Here is a 20008-nt window from a genome sequence, read left to right as displayed (position 1 = left end):
GAGGAGGTCACCGAGAGTAAACCCAAAAAGAAAAACCTACTCTTAGAGTATTTCAGCAGATCATTCCCGACCAGCCTCTCTGTCTTTTTTCCACGTTCTTCTTCTTTTTTTTTTTTTCTTTCATTTACCTCCACTCTGGCCACACACGCAGTTACAGTACAATAATAAATGTGTTGAGATAATGTGGCTTGGAAAGCATATTCAGTGTTCACTTGATTAAACAGTGGAATTTTGCACGATGCCCAGAAATGAGGTTAGCAAATGGCTTCCACGCTTGCCAGCTTGGAAGTGCACAAAAGGAAATCGGGGGGGAGAACATAGTGTCTGCCACTCACTGGCTTCTCAAAGTACTTGATGAATGTTAGTCTACGTCACTTGGGATAATGCAAGTTAGCTGTGTGTGTGTGTGTGTGTGTGCGTGTGTGTGTGACTCCAAATATGGAGCGAGTGTGACTGTTTGGGCTTGTAATGACTTTGCTGAGCCCTTACCGTGGGCCTCCCTCTCGCAACGCGCACACCTCTCTCTGCATGAGAACTCACAATGAACTCTCAGTTTCACCTCCACCTTCAGCGTGCGGGAGGTGCACTTCAAGAAAACGTAGTGACGCCCGAAACCTGCACATCGGCATCGTGTTTTCAGGATTTCAGCGTCTTGTATCGTTATGTAGTCTATTCATCATCACACATCTCAGGAGAGACGGTCCAAGGGTGTAAACGACCACAATGTATCCCGCTTGGCATCTCAGGAGAGCCGGTGCATGCAGGACCGAACATTTTCTCCAACATATCCAACGGCGTAAACGACCACAATGTATCCCACTTGGCATTGTTTGGCAACAAATCATAAGATCAGCTTGAATGACGGATATTTTCATAAAGGGGAAAGGATGCCATAACTTCACTAAAATTAAAGACGGACATTGAGTATGACTAAAAGCACCTCGGAGAGACATACGCTATGTTTTTGAACGATATATGATGTATGGCGTCCTCTGGTACATAAACATGGGTTACTCTTCTATTTCCATCTGAAATATGAATTAGCTACTGAATGCATAAACCCACATTTTATTTATTATTGATTTATTTCATAATTTAGCATATTTCTATAATGTAATTCATATTATATTTCAATAATTAGCTTTTCATTGTACTTGAATATACATTTAAAAATATTTGTATGGTTTTTCTTATTTTTAATATGTTTAGTATTGTATAATATAATATAAAGTGTTATCTATAAAACTAAATATATTGATATTTTATTTATTTTCAATATATTTCAAAAAATGCACAATATATATATATATATAATATTTTCTTTCATATTTTGGATTTCATATTTTATTTATTTTCAATGTATTTTAAAAATGCATACATTATATATATATTTATGTATATATAATTAAAAGTATTATATATAAAAATGTTATATGTAATTTTTTTATATAAAACTAAATATATTCATTTTTTATTCACTTTCAATATATTTAAAAAAAATAATATATATACATGAATATATTTAGTTTTATATATAATACTTGATATTATATTATACTATATATATATATATATATCCATTATTTTACATATTTTAGATTTTTATTGGTATGTATACTTTATAGATAAAACTAAAATAATATATTTTAATAATTTTATATTAATATTTTTTTATTTATGATTTTTTTTTTTGGTTAATCTGCCCCACAGGTCCCCCAGATGTGGAGCAAGCTTGCGAGCCAAGTGTGCGCACGTGGAGCCCCAACGCGGGCATCGAGCAGGGCATCGTGGGCCTGTCCGAGTGCCCCCTCCAGGGCTGCATGCTCCAACTGGAGTTCCCCTACCCGCTGGTGCCGGACTCTCTGACCGTCTGGGTCACCTTCTTCAGCCCCGAAGAAACGGCCCTTCCTGCCATCCACAACATCCTCCTCCTCACCGTCAGCGGCAACAACATCTCTTTGGGCCCCAGCAACGTCTTCTGCGACACAGCGCTCACTCTGAAGCTGGACATAGCGGAGGAAGTCTACGGGGTCCAGTTTTTCACCATGGAGCAACACCTGGAGATAGATGCCACCCTGTTAGCGTCCAAACCCGACTGCTCGCTGTGCAGCGACTGCCAACCCCTGCGTTACCGCCTGTTGAGGCAGCCGCCCTTCACCCACGCACCACATGGGCTCATTTTCAACGAACCCAGTCGGCGGTATACAGACAGGTGAGTGACCTGGTAGGTAAATGACATTTTGAGTCAACTGTCCGTGTGATATGTTCTCCTTGACGAATCTTTTCAAACATTTGGACAACACCAATGCTTTGTTTACAGCCACTCCAAATTTAGTACCTGTAAAAATTCCTGGAATGGGTAACGGTATCCCTGGAAACGGGGTTGGTGTTTTCTTCCTTCTTTTCTTAAAGGCCTGCTAATTAGGGATTTTTCGAGCTGACAGCGAGTGGGTGTTTGTTTATTACCCTCACAAACATATTCTCGCCATACCAGATATCCTTTTCAAGCCACCACCGCTGCTTTCAAACCTGCGGTTCAACTTTTATTTCCAAACTCGCAGGTCATTCGTTGCCCACATTTGTTTTTTTCCCCGTTCCGTGAAGCGAGGGCAAACAGATGGCTTGTTGAGAGTATTATGTGCACGCCGCGGTGAGAGTTTCGGGCTCTGCTCCCGTGGAATGTGCTGACTCTTCAAAGACATTTTTTTGCCATTCGTGGCACCGGTTGGCGTGTTGTGCCACCTCGCAGCGGCGTGGGTCGCATGAGAAGGAAAAAGGGGGTCTGATAAGATGTGATTACGCAAGACAGAGCCATGATACTTCCTAGTTTGGACAGCCAAGGTCCTCCAAAGGCAAAGTAAGATGCTTTTTTTTGTAGTAATAATTTTTAAATTTATCATTCTTTTCTCTATCTAATGTTGCAAGTTCTCTATTCTTTTATTTCCCTTTATTTAGAAAATTAACCATTCAAAGCAGGAGTCTCAAACTCAATTTACCGGAGTTTGCAGGAGTCTCAAAACTCAGATTTTCCAAAAAAACAAAAAAAACCCCATTATTAAAAACGGGAAAATGAATAAACTTTGCTTTGGTTTCGATTTTCTACAAGAAAAGCTCTGATAAAACATCCCACTGTTCTCAAATATCTTACTTTTTATTTTTCTACACAAAATAAGATGAAAAATAAATAAACAAATCAAGAATAAAGAAATTCAATCAATCAGTAATAAATAAATAAATATAATAATAATAATAAAACGGCAAATAATAAAAACTTAAGAAACCACATATAGTTGGTGGGTAGACAAATAATTTTTTTTTTCAGATAAAAAACAAAGCATTATTAGAGCCCTGTAGACATGACAAAACACGACTATAGTCACATTTATACTCTTTTTATTTACAACATATTGCGCAACTGCAGGGTCTTGAGACACATGCTAACTCGCAAACTAGAGAGCTAGCGACCTAAACGGTAGCCTTCAAGTTATTTCCTTTGAACTTAAAATAGCCAAAAACTTACCACTTCCACACGGATAGGGAGGATAACTATTAACAGTTATTAACAGTATTAATCAAACGTAATAATTTTTCCTGTGTACATGATACCATACAGCATCCATATCTTGCGCGGGCCGCACTAACATTAAACTTTCATATCAAGGTGGGGGCCTCAAATTAGTGTCCTGCGGGCCACATTTGGCCCGCGGACCACGTGTTTGAGACCCCTGATTTAAAGATAGGGCGTATGTAATCAGCAATCGCTCAGAGTACGATAATAAGCTCTGCTTTTTCCTACTCCTTTTCATATAGAAGTGTAAACATATCATGTACTTAACGGTAACTTGTTAGCATGTCCGAAACAAATAAAAGCATTTCCATTTTATTGGAGGGGGCAGGCTTTGCCATATTTCTGTGATTATTGACAAACTGTAGCTCGTTTAAAAGCTGCGGTGGATTTCACGAGCTGCGGTTGCATTCCCGTGGTCGAGGTCGGTGGCACTGGCGGACTGTTTACCTTCCTGAGTACATATGGAATGTTGTCGCTGGTCAGGAGGGCAGTTTGTAGCAAGTTTACAACAACAAAAACAGAACATATGTATGTAAAGGAATTCCAGAAAGATCATCCAAAAGCGAGTAGCATAGACCACAAAGTCTCTTCTTGGGTCATTGATCTTCACTGTCAGGCCGCCGGCCTTTACCTGAGCCGGGTCAAATGGAGCAGAAGGAGCAGTTGGATTTCTCGCTCTGCGTTCATGGGTGGCGCTTTGTTTGGAATGACTTAGTGCAGGAAGGTCAAAGCGAGAAGATGAATTATGGCGCAAAACGAAGATGTGTGAAATGAAGAGGCGATGTGTGAGGTTGAAGGTTGGACTATTTGGGATTAAATCAATTGCAAGGCTCTGCAAGAGGGGCAATAGGTGATGGAGGAGAACATTAGGGGGTCGTGAAAGCACCAAGAGAGAGTGGGGGGGGGGGGGTAGGCTCGCTGTGACCTCCCCAGGCACCCCTGCCAGTGGACTAATCCCCTCAGTGATGTGAGTTTCAGAGCTGTCATTGGGTCAAAGGCTATCTCAGAGCTGATGTGAGGAGACCTCCCAGAGGAGGGAGAAACTCTCCCATCGACCCCGCCACCCTCTCTGTAATTGGGGTAGAGCCTCTTTCCCATAGCATGTATCCTTCAGTTGGTAAAATTCTTTAGTAATTTGGTTGTATGTGTCCAAGAGAGTCCTGGCGAGTCCTAGCGAGTCCTAGCGAGTCCTAGCGAGTCGCAGCGAGTCGCAGCGAGTCGTAGAGAGTCAGTTTATGAGCACCAAATGTGACAGTTGCTTTTCAATGTCCTGGCTTCGCTACACATCCTAAAGCTCTGTTAGTCAGTTGCAGATGTGGGGGTTGTAAGTTTGGCCTTGGATGATTGTTTTCAGAGCGTTTTGGTAATGGTAATGGTTTTATTTCATTTGAACATACATCAGATTACAATTGAATGCATCACATAATCAGTTCACAGTTCCACATGTCCAAAAGGAGTAGGAAGAAGCAAAGCTTATTAAATCCTACCCCTCCATCTGGTACTTTTACAATCAGTAACTGTTACATTTGTTCACTTCCTGCTTTCCTAATATAAAAGTTTAATTTTTAGTTTTAATTTTGTCACGTACCGAAGTACAAGGTGATATGACCATCCAATGACATAATGTGTACCATAGTAAGTGTCAATATAGTGATATATATAGCACATCATGACTGGTTCAAGACTCTTCATCCTTGTATTTAGCAAACATCAACTGCTTGTATTGTTTCTTGAATTGGCTCATCGTTGTGCATTGTTTGAGGGTCTTACTCAATCCATTCCATAGTTTGATTCCACATACTGAAATACTATGGATTTTTAACGTAGTCCTAGCATATAAGTTTTTCAAATTTAGTTCTTCTTGTAGAGAAGTATTGGATGACATTTTTAGGTAATTGGTTATTTTTAGTGTGGATTTTAGAATGGATCAGAGTTAGTAAAAGATGGAGGACGACGGAAGGCATCGCTGTCACGGCAGGACAGAAATGTGAAGGTAGTTAGTCTGAACGATGCGATAGTGCTATGCAGTACAGGGTAAATAGAGGCCGTTTAACACGGAAAGACCGTAGATGACTATCTGCTCCCGCATGGACAAAAGATGTGTTACCTTGTTTGTTGTTCTTACAGTCACTAAAAATGTTTTTCTAAGTGTTTTTCTCATCTGTTTTTGTCATCTGAGAACCTCCAGAAAAGGTCGACAAGATGATAACAATCTTAGTTGCTGGACACATTACTACGTTATTTGACATGAAACCAGAAATAAAACACTGCAAGGTATATTCCTTCACCTTGGAAGATAAAACCCCTAGACAATGTCTAGATCCACAACGAGCAAGGATGAAAATCATATCATATCAAGTCTTCAAAGGCATGTAAACGCATCACAAGTGGCTTGTTTTACCTTTCATCCATACCTTCCCCCTAAACATTACTGTAAGCAGCAGCAGTGGAAGACGTCTCCCTCGTCTAAATACACCAGCTGTGTGGGCTTAGAAAAAAGACCTGACGTTCCGGAACTGAATAACGATCATGCACATTAAGTGTCTCGGGGAAATCTGAGAACCTTTTGATGTTCTTTGATTGATTGACTGATTCACTGGATTGACTCGTACCCACTCGACATCAACAATGCATCCTGGTATGCGACCAACAAAAGGAAATTTTGGTATTTGTTTTCACCAACACCTCTTAAGTCCTCTTTTCTCTTAAATCCCGTGTATGTAAGATAGTGTGGAAGTCTAAAAACAGAAGAAATGCTAAAAAAAATTCTGATTAAAATAATCAATTAGAATGCTTTCAGCAGAAGCTGGACCCTGGAAAAAGAATCTACTTTTTATTGAACAAAGTGAGCAAAGGAACATAAGGTGACTTTGGTACTGGTTAACATTTTGCCACAAATTATTAAAAATTTCATAGTTCAACTTGAAAGATTACGGTCAATAAAAAAAATATTTTGGATCCCAATTCTGATTCTGAAAATCGCGTGGATGAATGTGTTGTTCAATCATAGCGTCATTATTTCTGGTGGAAATCATGTCAATGAAACAATGGACAAAAAAAAAAAACAGACTTAGTTCATATGAAACAAAGTCAAAGGTAACATGAGTCATAATCATAAACGGTCGTTTTTTCGTTTTTACATCCAGTGAGTTTTGGTGTGAGAGTAATCCGCCATTCAGAGTGGCTAACATTCGTGTCGAACTAGTCAAAATTTATCTGTCAAAATCTTGTGAGTTATTAATGACACATGCTGGTCTTGCTTGTTGTTGACATTCGCCCAATTAACCGCCTGTCTTCCTAAAATCTTTCAGCTGAGTATGGTTATAGTGACTCAATATTGTGGCAAGGTTAAGTCACATGGGGAATGGTGAGGGGAGGAGCTTAACCCCCCCCCCACTTCTTCATGTTGTGGTCAATCTGTAACAGACACAAGGCATGCATGATGGAAAGCCCCAAGCGCCCCAAAACGTTGCACTCCTGATCAAAAGGTTAAGACCGATTGACAAATTGCAAGAATGAATTTTGCCCTCTAAAGAAGGTGGTTTCGCGGAAAGCATCCGCCGTTTGGAAGACAGTCTTTCCCTGTTATCCATCCCAAAAGTTCTCAATTGGATTTAGAACAGAGGAACATGCGGTATGGTCCAAAAGAGTGAGGTTATTCCTCTGGAAGACGTCCTTTATGAACTGTTGAAGAAACCAGTCAGTAACGTTGAAAGCCACCAGGACCATCAAGGTTACATTTTTTCTTATCAGAGATTAAAACTTCTTTCCACCTTTCAATGTCCCATATTTGGTGCTCTCGTGCAAAAAGTAGGCAATTTTGTGGCGTTGAAGGTGGCCTTTGGAGATGTATTTTGTTCTTCAAACACTTCTCTCGCAAACGTCTTCTGGTGGTCATTGGACTGCACTCGCCACCTTTATTTGGGCCGAGGATTGTTCTGTGTCTTGACCGACAGCCAATGGGACCCTCCGGTTCAAGGCCAGTAAGGTTTTCTTGGGTTGACCACTTGACTTTTTTGTTTTAAGAAATTTCAAGTGTCTTACTGCGTCTTACATTTTCCAAGATTTTGGCTTTTAAGGGCTGCGGTCTTAAACTTTTCAAAAGCTGATGAACAGCCCGTTTCAGTTTCATGCTCGTTTGCAAGAAATGTCTCTTTTTGCATTTCGATGGTCACTATATTCACTATATTGACAGTTACTATGGTACTCATTATGTCATTGTATGGTCATATCACCTCGTACTTCGGTACGTGACAAAAAAAAAAAAAACTTAAACTATATTAGGAAAGCAGGAAGTGAACAAATGTAACAGTTACTGATTGTAAAAGTACCAGATGGAGGGGTAGGATTTAATAAGCTTTGCTTCTTCCTACTCCTTTTGGACATGTGGAACTGTGAACTGATTATGGGATGCATTCAATTGTAATCTGATGCATGTTCAAATGAAATAAAACCATTACTATTACCAAAGTCTACTTAGAACATCCCTAATCCAACAGTGCAAAATGTAATTTTTCAGCAACAGCAAAGCCTCGTTGAAGTGCTATTCCAGGTTAGAAACCGGGATCTTTTTACTACGGTTGCATGAATACGCTACAGCAGTTGATGGACTTGTCATATTATCTTTATTTCTGTGTAATGTATTTGCCTTCCAATAGCCTGCACTTTACAGTACAGTATATAAATAAACCTGCCATGCTTGCTTCATCACAACTTCAACCTGTCTTTTTGTAGTACGAGCCGACTGCACCAGAGCCTCTAATCAGTAAGGCTGTGCTTTTCTTATGGGATATTCAATCAGATTTGTATTTATAGTACTACAGTATATCACAAAAGTTATTATCGCGAAAATGAAACTTGGATTGAAAATTGGACTGAAAACGAGTCAACCCACAGACATTGTGGCCTAAAAATTATTGTCAGAAAATGAGTCATATTTTTTAATTTTTGCTGTTGTTTTTATGGTTTTCTTGCGTAATTCTATTTTTAGACTGTGGCCAGGGTCAATAAAATGCTGGCCTTAAATGGACACTGCACCACATTTTGGACACCCCTGCCCACAACATCTTATATTTTATTAGGTCTGCTTTTAAGAGGCTGAAATAAGAGAATGTTTACATTTAAAAAAAAAAATTAAATACCAAAATAGCTGTTGATTAAATGGATAATCGCGTAATGGTTGGTACACTGATTTTTGTTGCAATGATACACATCTATTTTTGGAGTCTGGGAAAAGTGTGGAGTTTTGAAATGTCAAACCGGTAGGAAGCCTGTAAGGAACAACCTGTGCCGCTGTGGTGACTTCCACGAGGACGAAACAGCTGAAGGTGATGATAACTGATGAAGGTAGATATGAAGGTAGATAACAATGGTGCTGACACTAAATAAACACCTTGGACAGTTTGGACACGTTCACTCGGAGGTGCATTCTATTCAGGCAATAACGGTGAGACGGTGAATCTATGCTAGATGCAAGATCAATTTTGTAATAATGGCATTTTCCCTGGAGAAGATACTGTCGAGGGGCGGCACGGCGATCTAGTGGTTAGCGCGCAGACCTCACAGCTAGGAGACCAGGGTTCAATTCCACTCTCGGCCATCTCTGTGTGGAGTTTGCATGTTCTCCCAGTGCATGCGTGGGTTTTCTCCGGGTACTCCGGTTTCCTCCCACACTCCAAAAACATGCTAGGTTAATTGGCGACTCTAAATTGTCCATAGGTATGTATGTGAGTGTGAATGGTTGTCTGTCTATATGTGCCCTGTGATTGGCTCCAGCACCCCCCGCGACCTTCATGAGGAAAAAGCGGTAGAAAATGAATGAATGAAAGATACTGTCGAATAAAATGCTTGGTGAAATGTCAGGGGTGGACTCACTTTTAGGAGATTCTGGAAGGCCAAAATTCCCAAGCACAATCACAATCCCACAGTCAATCTGTACTCTCAGTAATTCCAGTCAAAGACCGTGAAATAAAGACTTCAACTTGACAAAACCGCATTGGCTACAGCCTATTGTTTCCCTGTTTGTCTTCCATCAACTCTTCCATGTTGCCAGGACAGGATGTATTGTGGTCATTTCTGTGGGACTCTCTGATTGACTCATCCAAGTGATTATAGTTTAGTGTGCGTGTGAAGCGTTGCTAGCCACAGTGGCTATCATAGATTGTGATGGAGGTGGCGCTGGCTGCCTGTGGTCAAAGCCAGGATGTGAGTCATGACCCAGTGGGCATCTGACTTGTGTTGTATTGTTGGAAAAGCTTCTGGGCATCACAGAAGCTGATCAGTGTGGACACGAATCTTGAATTAAAACCGGAAACCTGCGGTTTTAGGGACCGTACTTTTTTTTTGTTTTTTTTTTAAGCCTGTGTCACTGTGTTGGCTTATGCTTGTTATTTCGTTTTTGGCACTTAATCTCTGTTTTTTTTTTGTTTTTTTTTACTTGCCTCAAAGTCACCCTCAGCTTGACTTTTCCAGATGCCGAACTAATTCCGACTTGAGTGTCGCCGCCACACGTCTATACAGCAGAACAGGACATGCTGATGCATAGAGGGAGGGTCCTGGGGGTGAAGCATACTGTTTTAATAGCACAACATCATTTTTCAGTGTGAAACTTCATATTTTTATAGTACAGACACTCGTTAACTTCACTGGTATGTGTTGAATGAGGCTGAGATGGGATGTCATAATGTACCCAAAAGTCTGTTACACATTTAAACATTAACTACATCTTGTTGGAACTGCATGGCTCTGCATAGGATATTCCATTTCTAGAAAAAAAACACTTGATGGTCCACATGAAACAATCTACTGTATCCATAGGCCCTATTTGGCCTAATTTACAAACGCTGCCCACCCAGCCATGTATACTGTTGTGATGATTAAACAAAACATATACAGTATATATCCATCTCTGTTATGTATTCAATAATATAGACAAAATATAGACCGACTGAGTCGGAAACTGTGAGCAGTTAGACAGTAGACCGGGTCAACATCTTCTACCGTATGCATTTGTCACACTGAAATATTAGCAATATATCAAAATAGTTGGCAAATGACTAAGAAACCCAGGAAAAATAACACAGCCAGACATAGCTAAGCATTTTTTTTTACACACAAGACTGATTGTTTTACAGAATTTTCCAACATATGCATTTATCAAACCCATAGAATTATTAGTAATTCATCAAAATAGCTGGGCGAATAGAACGCAGGAGACAGGATCCTTTTAAAAAAATAGCAATACACACCTACTGCACTTTCCGGGTCTAACACAGTAGCCTGATGATTTTACATTTTCCAGTATTTAGCATCCAGAGAAATATGAATAATAGATCATATCTGGTGAATAGAACTCAAGAAACAGGATACCTTTAAAAACAACCACAGCAAAACATGGCTGACGCCATTTTTTTTGACACACTGATTGTTTTACAGAATTTTACAGCATACGCATTTGTCAAATCCATAGAAATATTAATAATTCACCACAATTGTTGGGCGAATAGAATGCAGGAGACAGGATTGTCTTAAAAAACAATAATACATGCCTGAAACACTTTTTCCAAGTTGAAACATTTTTTTTAACACACTGGCCTCATTTGTGTTGTGTTTATGTTTATCACTGCGATATTAGTAGTTAGTCCAAATATTATATTCTGCCATATTATCGTGAGCTGTTTACATTTTACCAAACGCCGACGCAGCCATCGCCTGTAAGTCACAGCTGGCTGTTGACTGTCCCACAAAGAGAGACAGGACATTTGACCTACTGTATGCTAAAAGTCAATTAGGGATGAAGACTTGGACATGGGATAGGGATCAGGGAAGTTGGATCACATCCTGGTCCACCTTCAACCATAATACACCCCCTAGTTCAAAGGCAACATACAGAAACACGTCTTCAGAAAATGTTTTCCTGCAGTGAAGGATGCGTCGAGAGACGGCTTCGAAGCCCCAGACTGGGAGGTGCTGTTGAACCCACAGGATGAGGACATCTAGAGGCTGACACTCTGATGGATTACCTCAACTTACTCTCCCCCCAAGACTGCTCTGTGCTCCTCTAGTAACAAACCGTGGATAACACAAGAAGAAGGCGGCTTTTGGGAGCCAAGGCGGTAAAAAACATCCCAGCAGGGGGGTGAAGCGCTGTCTCAAGGAGGCCAAGAACTCTGACAGAAGCTGGAGGACAGCAACATCAAGATGCATGAGTGGACCGCTGTCTGAGGTCCTGGATCTCCAGCGACCTCACGGACAGACGGTTGATACGGTGATCAGCAACACAGGCGCTCCAACTCCGCAGAGAGGACTCCTTCAGGCTCGACAAGGCTGGTTCTGTGATTGGCAGGGAGCTGGACTCCCCCAGTGACGGATGTAGAGACAAACTGCTGGCAACCACAGACGATGCCAGCCGCCCTTTGCAGACCGCCATCAGGGTGCAGACCAGCCTGTTCAGCAATGGGCTGCTTCTCCGCTTACTGGTCCTGTGCTGCTATTACCATTGTTTTGTATAACATATACGATGTTGCTGCTACTGGTACCTTAATTTCCCAGAGGGCACACACCCAAGGGATCAATAAAGTTGTATCTAATCTAATCAAAATAGTTGGCAAACAGAGAAGGGATCATATAAGAAAATTGAGTCTAAATCAGTTTTTACACAGTAGTAGTAATGTCTTTTTGATAAAACAACTAAAAACCCACCTGTTTAAATCTGTTTTTAATGTCTAACTTTTTATACCTGACTGTTGTGCCCCCCCCCCCCGCGTTTTCTCATGTTTTAACTGTGTATTAATGAATGAATGTTGTATTTTAATGTATCTTTTACTCTGTTTACTTGCTTTTATTCAACTCCATTCTTCTGTAAAGTATCTGAGTATTTTGAAAAGCGCTATACAAATAAAATGTATTATTATTATTATTATTATTATGCTATTTTGTTACTGAGTAGCCCCATCAGTTTTTGGAAATCCTGTGAATCCTCCCAAAAATGAGAAACGGTGTCATCCAAACTACAAATTCTGACTAAACTTTATGAGAAACAACTAGAAGGAAACCGAATAATTAGCAATTGTTATATAAATAATATAATATAATAAAGTGTTATTTTCTACGACAGAACCATGACAGCACCATCATTTCCAATTTTACACTTGTCCGCCTAATTTTTTATTTACAGCGTGTACCTTTAGTCGTATTTTCGTTTTTCTTTTGGGTTGTTTCTAATTTTTGCGTTTTCTCATTGAAGTTATTGTTTTTTTTTTCCTTTAAGACCTTTTGTTTTCAGTCTTCCTTATCATGCCGACTCAAAAAACCATCATGGCGACATTCACCTGCGAAGTGAGTAGTCCTCAATAATCCCGACCATTCCACCGTGTGAATGCATCATGATGGTTTTTTAACCCGCTGCGATAAGAGTACGCACACGCAGGGGGGGTAGCGAACCTTGTGTTGATTTCTGTGTTTTGGCTGGTGGACGTGTAGGCTGCCCACAACACACGGCGCTCCCCCGAGCGCTCCTCACTTTTCCTCCAGACTCGTCCAAGTATCTTCACATCAGTCTGTAATCTTTTTCTATTTTGTGGTTCTCTCTCTGACTTCTCTCCGAGACTTCCTGTTTCCCTGAAATTTGTAAACATGTTTGTGATCTCGCCGTCTTCTCCTGTCTCTCCAGGGATGTGGAGCCGCATGTGGTGTACACCTATCAGGTCCAAACCATCTCCAGCCGCAGCGAGAGCCAGCCTTCCCCACCTCTGGTGCATGAACTTGGGGCAGCCTATTGTGGGGATGGACGGATCCAGAGGTAACTCCGACTTAGATAGGAGATGCAGTATGAGGTGAACATTTGTGGAAACATGCCCACCTACTTGATTGTTGGTCCGATCCATAGGACGGGGCACCACAAATACCTCACTGTCTGGTTTTCTTGTTGCCAAGAGACCTTTCGTTCTTTCATTGCTGTTTGAATGTCTGACTAATTTGTTTGGGTGTCTTTTTTGCAGTTTGAAGTTAAAAACACGCTACTCCGAGCCGACTGTTCCAAACGGAAAAATTGCAAAACACGGCTCTATGAGTGTATTTTCACTGTGTTGTATTTCACAGCTTTAATGCAAGGAATGTTTTACAGGGTTCTGAGTGAAAAAAATATATTCAGTAATGGTTTTATTTCATTTGAACATGCATCAGATTACAATTGAATGCATCACATAATCAGTTCACAGTTCCACATGTCCAAAAGGAGTAGGAAGAAGCAAAGCTTATTAAATCCTACCCCTCCATCTGGTACTTTTACAATCAGTAACGGTTACATTTGTTCACTTCCTGCTTTCCTAATATAATTTATTTTGTTATTTTTATTTTTTTTGTCACGTACTGAAGTATGAGGTGATATGACCATACAATGACATAATGGGTACCATAGGAACTGTCAAAATAGTGCTACATATAGTACATCATGACTTACTCAATCCATTCCATAGTTTGATTCCACATACTGAAATGCTATGGCATTTTAACGTAGTCCTAGCATATAAGTGTTTCAAATGTAGTTCTTCCCTGAGATCATATTTCTCCTTCTCCTTCTCTTGTAGAGAAGTATTGGATGACATTTTTAGCTAATTGGTTATTTTTAGCCTTATGCATTATTTTAGCTGTTTGAAGATGAACTATATCAACAAGTTGAAGTATTTGTGATTTTAGAAATAAGGAGTTAGTATGTTCTCTGTAGGCAGTATTATGAATTATCCTTACTGACCTTTTTTGCAGTAGATTCAACAAGTGAAGATTGCTTTTATAGTTATATCATCATATCTTTGTATCATCATATCATGATACATCCCAAAAATATCATTATATATGCTAAGGTCCGTAGCGCCCAACCCTAATATTTACATATTGTCATAATTTTTAGGATTGTTCCAACAATTGTGGCCGTTATAATGATTTTACCATCCAATTCATGCCACCAAGTGTAACTTGGTTTTTAAAAGTTCATCTAAAGAGAGCCCAAAACCTCTGTTTTGGTTTTAATTGAACAATGTTTTCCTAGTGGTTGTGTTATGGCCTGTGTATATACAGAGAGCGCCGCCATGACGTGTTGTATGTTGTTTGGCATGTCTCCGTCTGGATGTTTCCTTAACCGCCTCCTGATGTGTTAGTTCCAAAGGAGAGGAGTGCGACGACATGAATTCCATGAATGGCGATGGATGCTCCAGTCAGTGCAAGAAAGAGGCTTTCTTCAACTGCGTCGGTAAGCCAATGAATGTTGATATTTTCAAGTCCATCCACTCTCAAACACCCGGAGAGCCTTGCCCTTCTTTTAACCAGTCTGGAAATCATTATGCTTCCTAAAGGGTGACTCATCTTATTTTACATAGTTGAGCAACTGGCATATCCGACATTCTTCTTCACCAATAGATGGATGATTTTCCTGTGCTCTCCTGCTCCAATCCGCCCCCCCTTATAAAAACCTCTCCCGCCTTTCACCACGTCTGTCTGCCCCTGTTGTGACCGCGCATGTGCGTTTCTGCTTGTATGCAACATGCAAGCACGCACATGCATGCAGGAGCCTCTGTGAATTGTCGGATTGTTGGCTGGCTGCATCGGCCGTGCTGTTTTTCCACCGAGGGGGGTATGTATGTGTGTTTTTGTAGTCATGCGCACAATTTGGACAATATAGCGATGGCACATTCTGCCTGCTCCCTCCGCTCCCTCTACAGATGTGCTGTTTGATTGACTTTGCCATTTTTATTATTATTATTATTATTATTATGCTGCTACACATTAAAGGTAGTCATGTATCCATCCATACTGGGGGACTTCTAAAGTCAAACCACTCTGTTCATTTTGCAATGGAAAATGCAGGATTGTGGAAAAAAATTGCAATTCAGGAATGCTGAATTTTGGAATGCTAAGAATTCCAAGTTTGGATAGTTTGAACTGGTTGAGAATGTACGACATTTAGAGGTTCCACTGTGGAAATTTGGTGAGACCAATTCACTAAAAGTGCTAAAAGTTATTAGCTTGATCCATTAGCAGATATTATAAGAGGTGTCCTGGCTGGTCCATGTATCCAACTTGAAAGTGATTCCATCCCTGCTACTCTACCAACTATTTTTCATAACCATAGCTCTTTGATTACATTAACTTTCAGTTTCAGTTTACTGACTTTTGGTTGCAGCAGTTTTTGTTTCGGTTCCATATTTGGTTCCCTCAATGTTCCCCTTGTCTTGCTGGTTACGGGTCTGCTTTTTGGAACTGTCACTTTTGGTTCGGTTTTTTAGTCCTTGTAAGTCTTTTCCTGAGCTTCCTCTTGTCTCCGTCTTGCTGTTTCCTTCTGTTCGGTATGCCCCCTCGGTAGCCCCTTTGGTTTTTTTGGCCATGCTCTTGGAGGGCTGGAATTTTGGGAAGGAGGCCCTGGCCGTCTTGGCACAGAGCACCCCCCCCCCCCCCCCCTTGTAATGGAAGCCTGCCGTCTGATACAACTTTAGACTGGGAGCAAGTGTGGCCTTTTCTCCTCCAAGCACCACAGGCCTCCAGTTCCAGACCAGAACCACGGGTGGGATGTCTGCAAAAATGACTGATTGGCTTATCTTCTTGGCATTCTTCTCCCTTGTGTTATCACTCTCCACTTATAATTCATTCCTGTTGTTTCTTTCCTATGTTGTCTCGCTCCACATCTTGAATAGAGATATGGTCCACCGTAGTGATGAGAGGTTCATGTCTTCTCTTGTCTGCTGCAGAGGAGCCAAGCATGTGCTACTACTACGATGGTGACGGCATTTGCGAGGACTTTGAAAGAGAGATTGGCGTTCGAGACTGCGGGCTCTACACCCCGAGTGGTTTCCTGGACCAGTGGGCCTCCAGTGTAGATGTTTCACATGAGAAGAAACCATACTGCTCGGGTGAGGTGGCTGCTGGATACCCTGCTGTTACCAAGGTAGGCCTGATATCCTGTGGTAACGGTCTTGGTTTGGGACATGCAAGACCGTTCCATTGACAAGACGTTTTATGTTATACACAATGAAAACAATACATAGGGAAAATAGATTAAATATAAATAATGAATTGTATTAAAAATGTAAGATGCAGCGTGTTCTGCTCTATCAACCAACCGTCTTATTTTAATCCATAAATGACGTCATTTCCCCCTCCCCCAAACATCTCCTTTTGCCGCTTTGCCAGTTAAGTCATTTCAAAGATTGGGGCATTTAATTAGATTCCCCCCGCCTACTCCCGTTTGTGACGGATGCATAAATTTGCCGCTCTCATTAAAGTAATGCTTCTTCAAGACGGGACAAGACGCCATTGATTCCACCCGAGAGTGGCGGAAGCATTGATCTGTTGCCGCTGCGACGTGGAAAAGAGGGACCGATGGCACAAATCATTACTTTGACGCATACATCAAGTAGACACAAAAGCCTGACGTGCTGTGGAGGTAGTGTTGAAATGTAGGACATAAAACCATCTCCTTGGGCTCCTTACGCATTCTCCTTATTGTCCAGCCTCTCCAGTGTGTCCCAACCAAACAGGGATTCCACGCTATTCAATGTGGCAGTAACTTCTCAAGTAATAGTACATTGTATGCACGTAGTACATGAAAGTTCCGAGGAGGCACTATGCATCCTGTTGTATCATTGTATCATTCATTCATTCATTTTCTACCGTTTTTTCCTCACAAGGGGGGTGCTGGAGCCTATCCCAGCTGTCTTCGGGCGAGAGGCGGGGTACACCCTGGACTGGTTGCCAGCCAATCACAAGGCACATATAGACAAACAACCATTCACACTCACATTCATACCTATGGACAATTTGGAGTCGCCAATTAACCTAGCATGTTTTTGGAATGTGGGAGGAAACCGGAGTACCCGGAGAAAACCCTCGCATGCACGGGGAGAACATGCAAACTCCACACAGAGATGGCCGAGGGTGGAATTGAACCCTGGTCTCCTAGCTGTGAGGTCTGTGCGCTAACCATTCATCGGCCGTGCCGCCCATCATTGTATCAATACTTGGCAATACATGTTGTTTAAAGTGTCAATAATTAGTGTGAACATTTTTATCTAGGGGCGGCACAGCGGTCTAGTGGTTAGCGCGCAGACCTCACAGCGAGGAGACCAGTATTCAATTCCACCCTCAGCCATCTCTGTGTGGAGTTTGCATGTTCTCCTTGTGCATTCTCCGGGTACTCCGGTTTCCTCCCACATTCCAAAAACATGCTAGGTTAATTGGCGACTCCAAATTGTCCATAGGTATGAATGTGAGTGTGAATGGTTGTTTGTCTATATGTGCCCTGTGATTGGCTGGCCACCAGTCCAGGGTGTACCCCTCTCGCCCAAAGACAGCTGGGATAGGCTCCAGAACCCCCGCGACCCTCGTGAGGAAAAAGCGGTAGAAAATGAATGAGTAAATGAATTGTTATCTAGGAGAGCCTTAATGCTCTTGGGCATGGAATTCACCAGAGCTGCACTGGTTCTTACTGGAATCTTCTTCACTGGTGAAGCTGGTAGATGTTACACAACTTGCACTCCTCCAGCTTCCATCCCTCCCATTGAGGTTGCGTTCAGGTGCTCGTTTAGGTTCAGGTCCGGAGGAGACGTAGCTCCCTCAGCACAGCGCTCGTCATCTTGGAGATGTGTTTGTGCTCCTTGTCAGGTTGGAAAACTGTTTCCCAAAGTCTGGGATCCTGCTCTGTTTCACAGATTGGAATTCATTCTAATCCCAGTACAGTAAATTGACTAAAAATGAAGGTAATTCCAAAGCTGGGTGAAAACGCTCCCTGCCTCCCTCTCCATGTATCATGTTTGTTTTCGTATGACGGACAACCATTGGGTGTTCGGGTTCTATCCGTCTCTCTTCTACCTGGTGGATGAGCGCCACTTGAAAAACGGGCTCTTTTTCTCTTTTTCCCTCCACCACGTCACCTGTCCTGTTAATAGCTCGCTTCATCCCATGTGGATTCATTTCAAAGCTCTTTGATAAACGCCTGCAGAGAGATGTCCTGATACGGGACGGCACGTTTTCCTTTTTGTCTTTTTATATTCTGAATGAGCTTGTTGAGGATGGGACATCATTTCCCTCCCATCTAGTAAACAAGTCCCGTCGTGGGCTTTTGTGGATCAGTTGCGTTTGATGTCCCGTCAGTACAGTGTTGATGCCGTGTGTGTGTGTGTGTCTCGGCAAAAAAGCGAGCAGCCGAGGCGGGCAGCTGTGATAGGAATCTTTACGGATGCAAGAAAGGCAACAACAGCACAAGAAGGCACTTGAGGAGAAAAGAAGATGGTGTCTCGGCACGAAATCTCCACTGCAGTGTGTGTGTGTGTGTGTGTGTCGGAGTATGTTTGTTCAACATTTTTGACTTTAAAGCAACCGAATCGATGAGGGATCACATCCCTTTATCTTAATTATTGAAGTTTGACGTGATAGCTTGCGTCTTTATTCGTGCAGCTGAGCATCGCCGAGGACACACAATGGTGCAGAGACAACTTATCAAAGTCCCAACTAATTCAGTTAAGACCTTACCAGTCCAGTGTCTACCCCGTCTCTCGCTTGACTTCAGCTGGGATAGGCTCCAGCATTCCCGCGACCCTAGTGAGGATAAGCGGCATAGAAAAAGAATGGATGGATGCACTTTTAAAGTCATCTTATTAAAATATATTCATTCATTTTTTTCCGCTTTTTCCTCACAAGGGTTGCGGGGGTGCTGGAGCCTATCCCAGCTGTCTTCGGGCGAGAGGCGGGGTACACCCTGGACTGGTGGCCAGCCAATCACAGGGCACATATAGACAAACAACCATTCACACTCACATTCATACCTATGGACAATTTGGAGTCGCCAATTAAACTAGCATGTTTTTGGAATGTGGGAGGAAACCGGAGTACCCGGAAAAAACCTACGCACGCACGGGGAGAACATGCAAACTCCACACAGAGATAGCCGAGGGTTGGGAAAGACAAAATAAGAAGCCAAAAAGTTACCACTTCCACACAAAATCGAGGGAGAACTCATTCATTTTCTACCGCTTATCCTCACAAGGGTCACAGGGGTTGCTGGAGCCTATCCCAGCTGTCTTCGGGCGAGAGGCGGGGTACACCCTGGACTGGTCGCCAGCCAATCACAGGGCACACATAGACAAACAACCATTCACACTCACATTCATACCTATGGACAATTTGGAGTCTCCAATTAACCTAGCATGTTTTTGGAATGTGGGAGGAAACCGGAGTACCCGGAGAAAACCCACTCATGCACGGGGGAACATGCAAACTCCACACAGAGATGGCCGAGAGTGGAATTGAACCTTGGTCTCCTAGCTGTGAGGTCTGCACGCTAAAATATATTCAATATTTGATATTTATGTTGGACTAACACCACTTTACTGCACATGTTGGGGGGGGGGGGGGGGGGTATAGACTAATAAGCTAATAGTCTAATTTGGTCCTCTC

The 20008-nt window shown here is 41.9% G+C and overlaps 1 protein-coding gene across 2 annotated transcripts in view; it reads left to right on the top strand.

The window, feature by feature from the left end:
• Nucleotides 1-20008, top strand: part of pappaa (pregnancy-associated plasma protein A, pappalysin 1a) — a 91238-nt gene that overhangs the window by 27689 nt on the left and 43541 nt on the right. For both annotated transcript variants that reach the window (XM_058065038.1, XM_058065037.1), the window contains exons 7-10: nt 1711-2212; nt 13239-13367; nt 14722-14813; nt 16306-16502. In XM_058065038.1, coding sequence (XP_057921021.1) covers nt 1711-2212; nt 13239-13367; nt 14722-14813; nt 16306-16502 — 920 coding nt within the window. The remainder of the gene's footprint in view (nt 1-1710; nt 2213-13238; nt 13368-14721; nt 14814-16305; nt 16503-20008) is intronic.

Source organism: Doryrhamphus excisus, chromosome 2, assembly GCF_030265055.1.
Source record: "Doryrhamphus excisus isolate RoL2022-K1 chromosome 2, RoL_Dexc_1.0, whole genome shotgun sequence".
Classification (NCBI taxonomy): domain Eukaryota; kingdom Metazoa; phylum Chordata; class Actinopteri; order Syngnathiformes; family Syngnathidae; genus Doryrhamphus; species Doryrhamphus excisus.
This window is presented reverse-complemented; position numbering and strand designations above follow the sequence as displayed.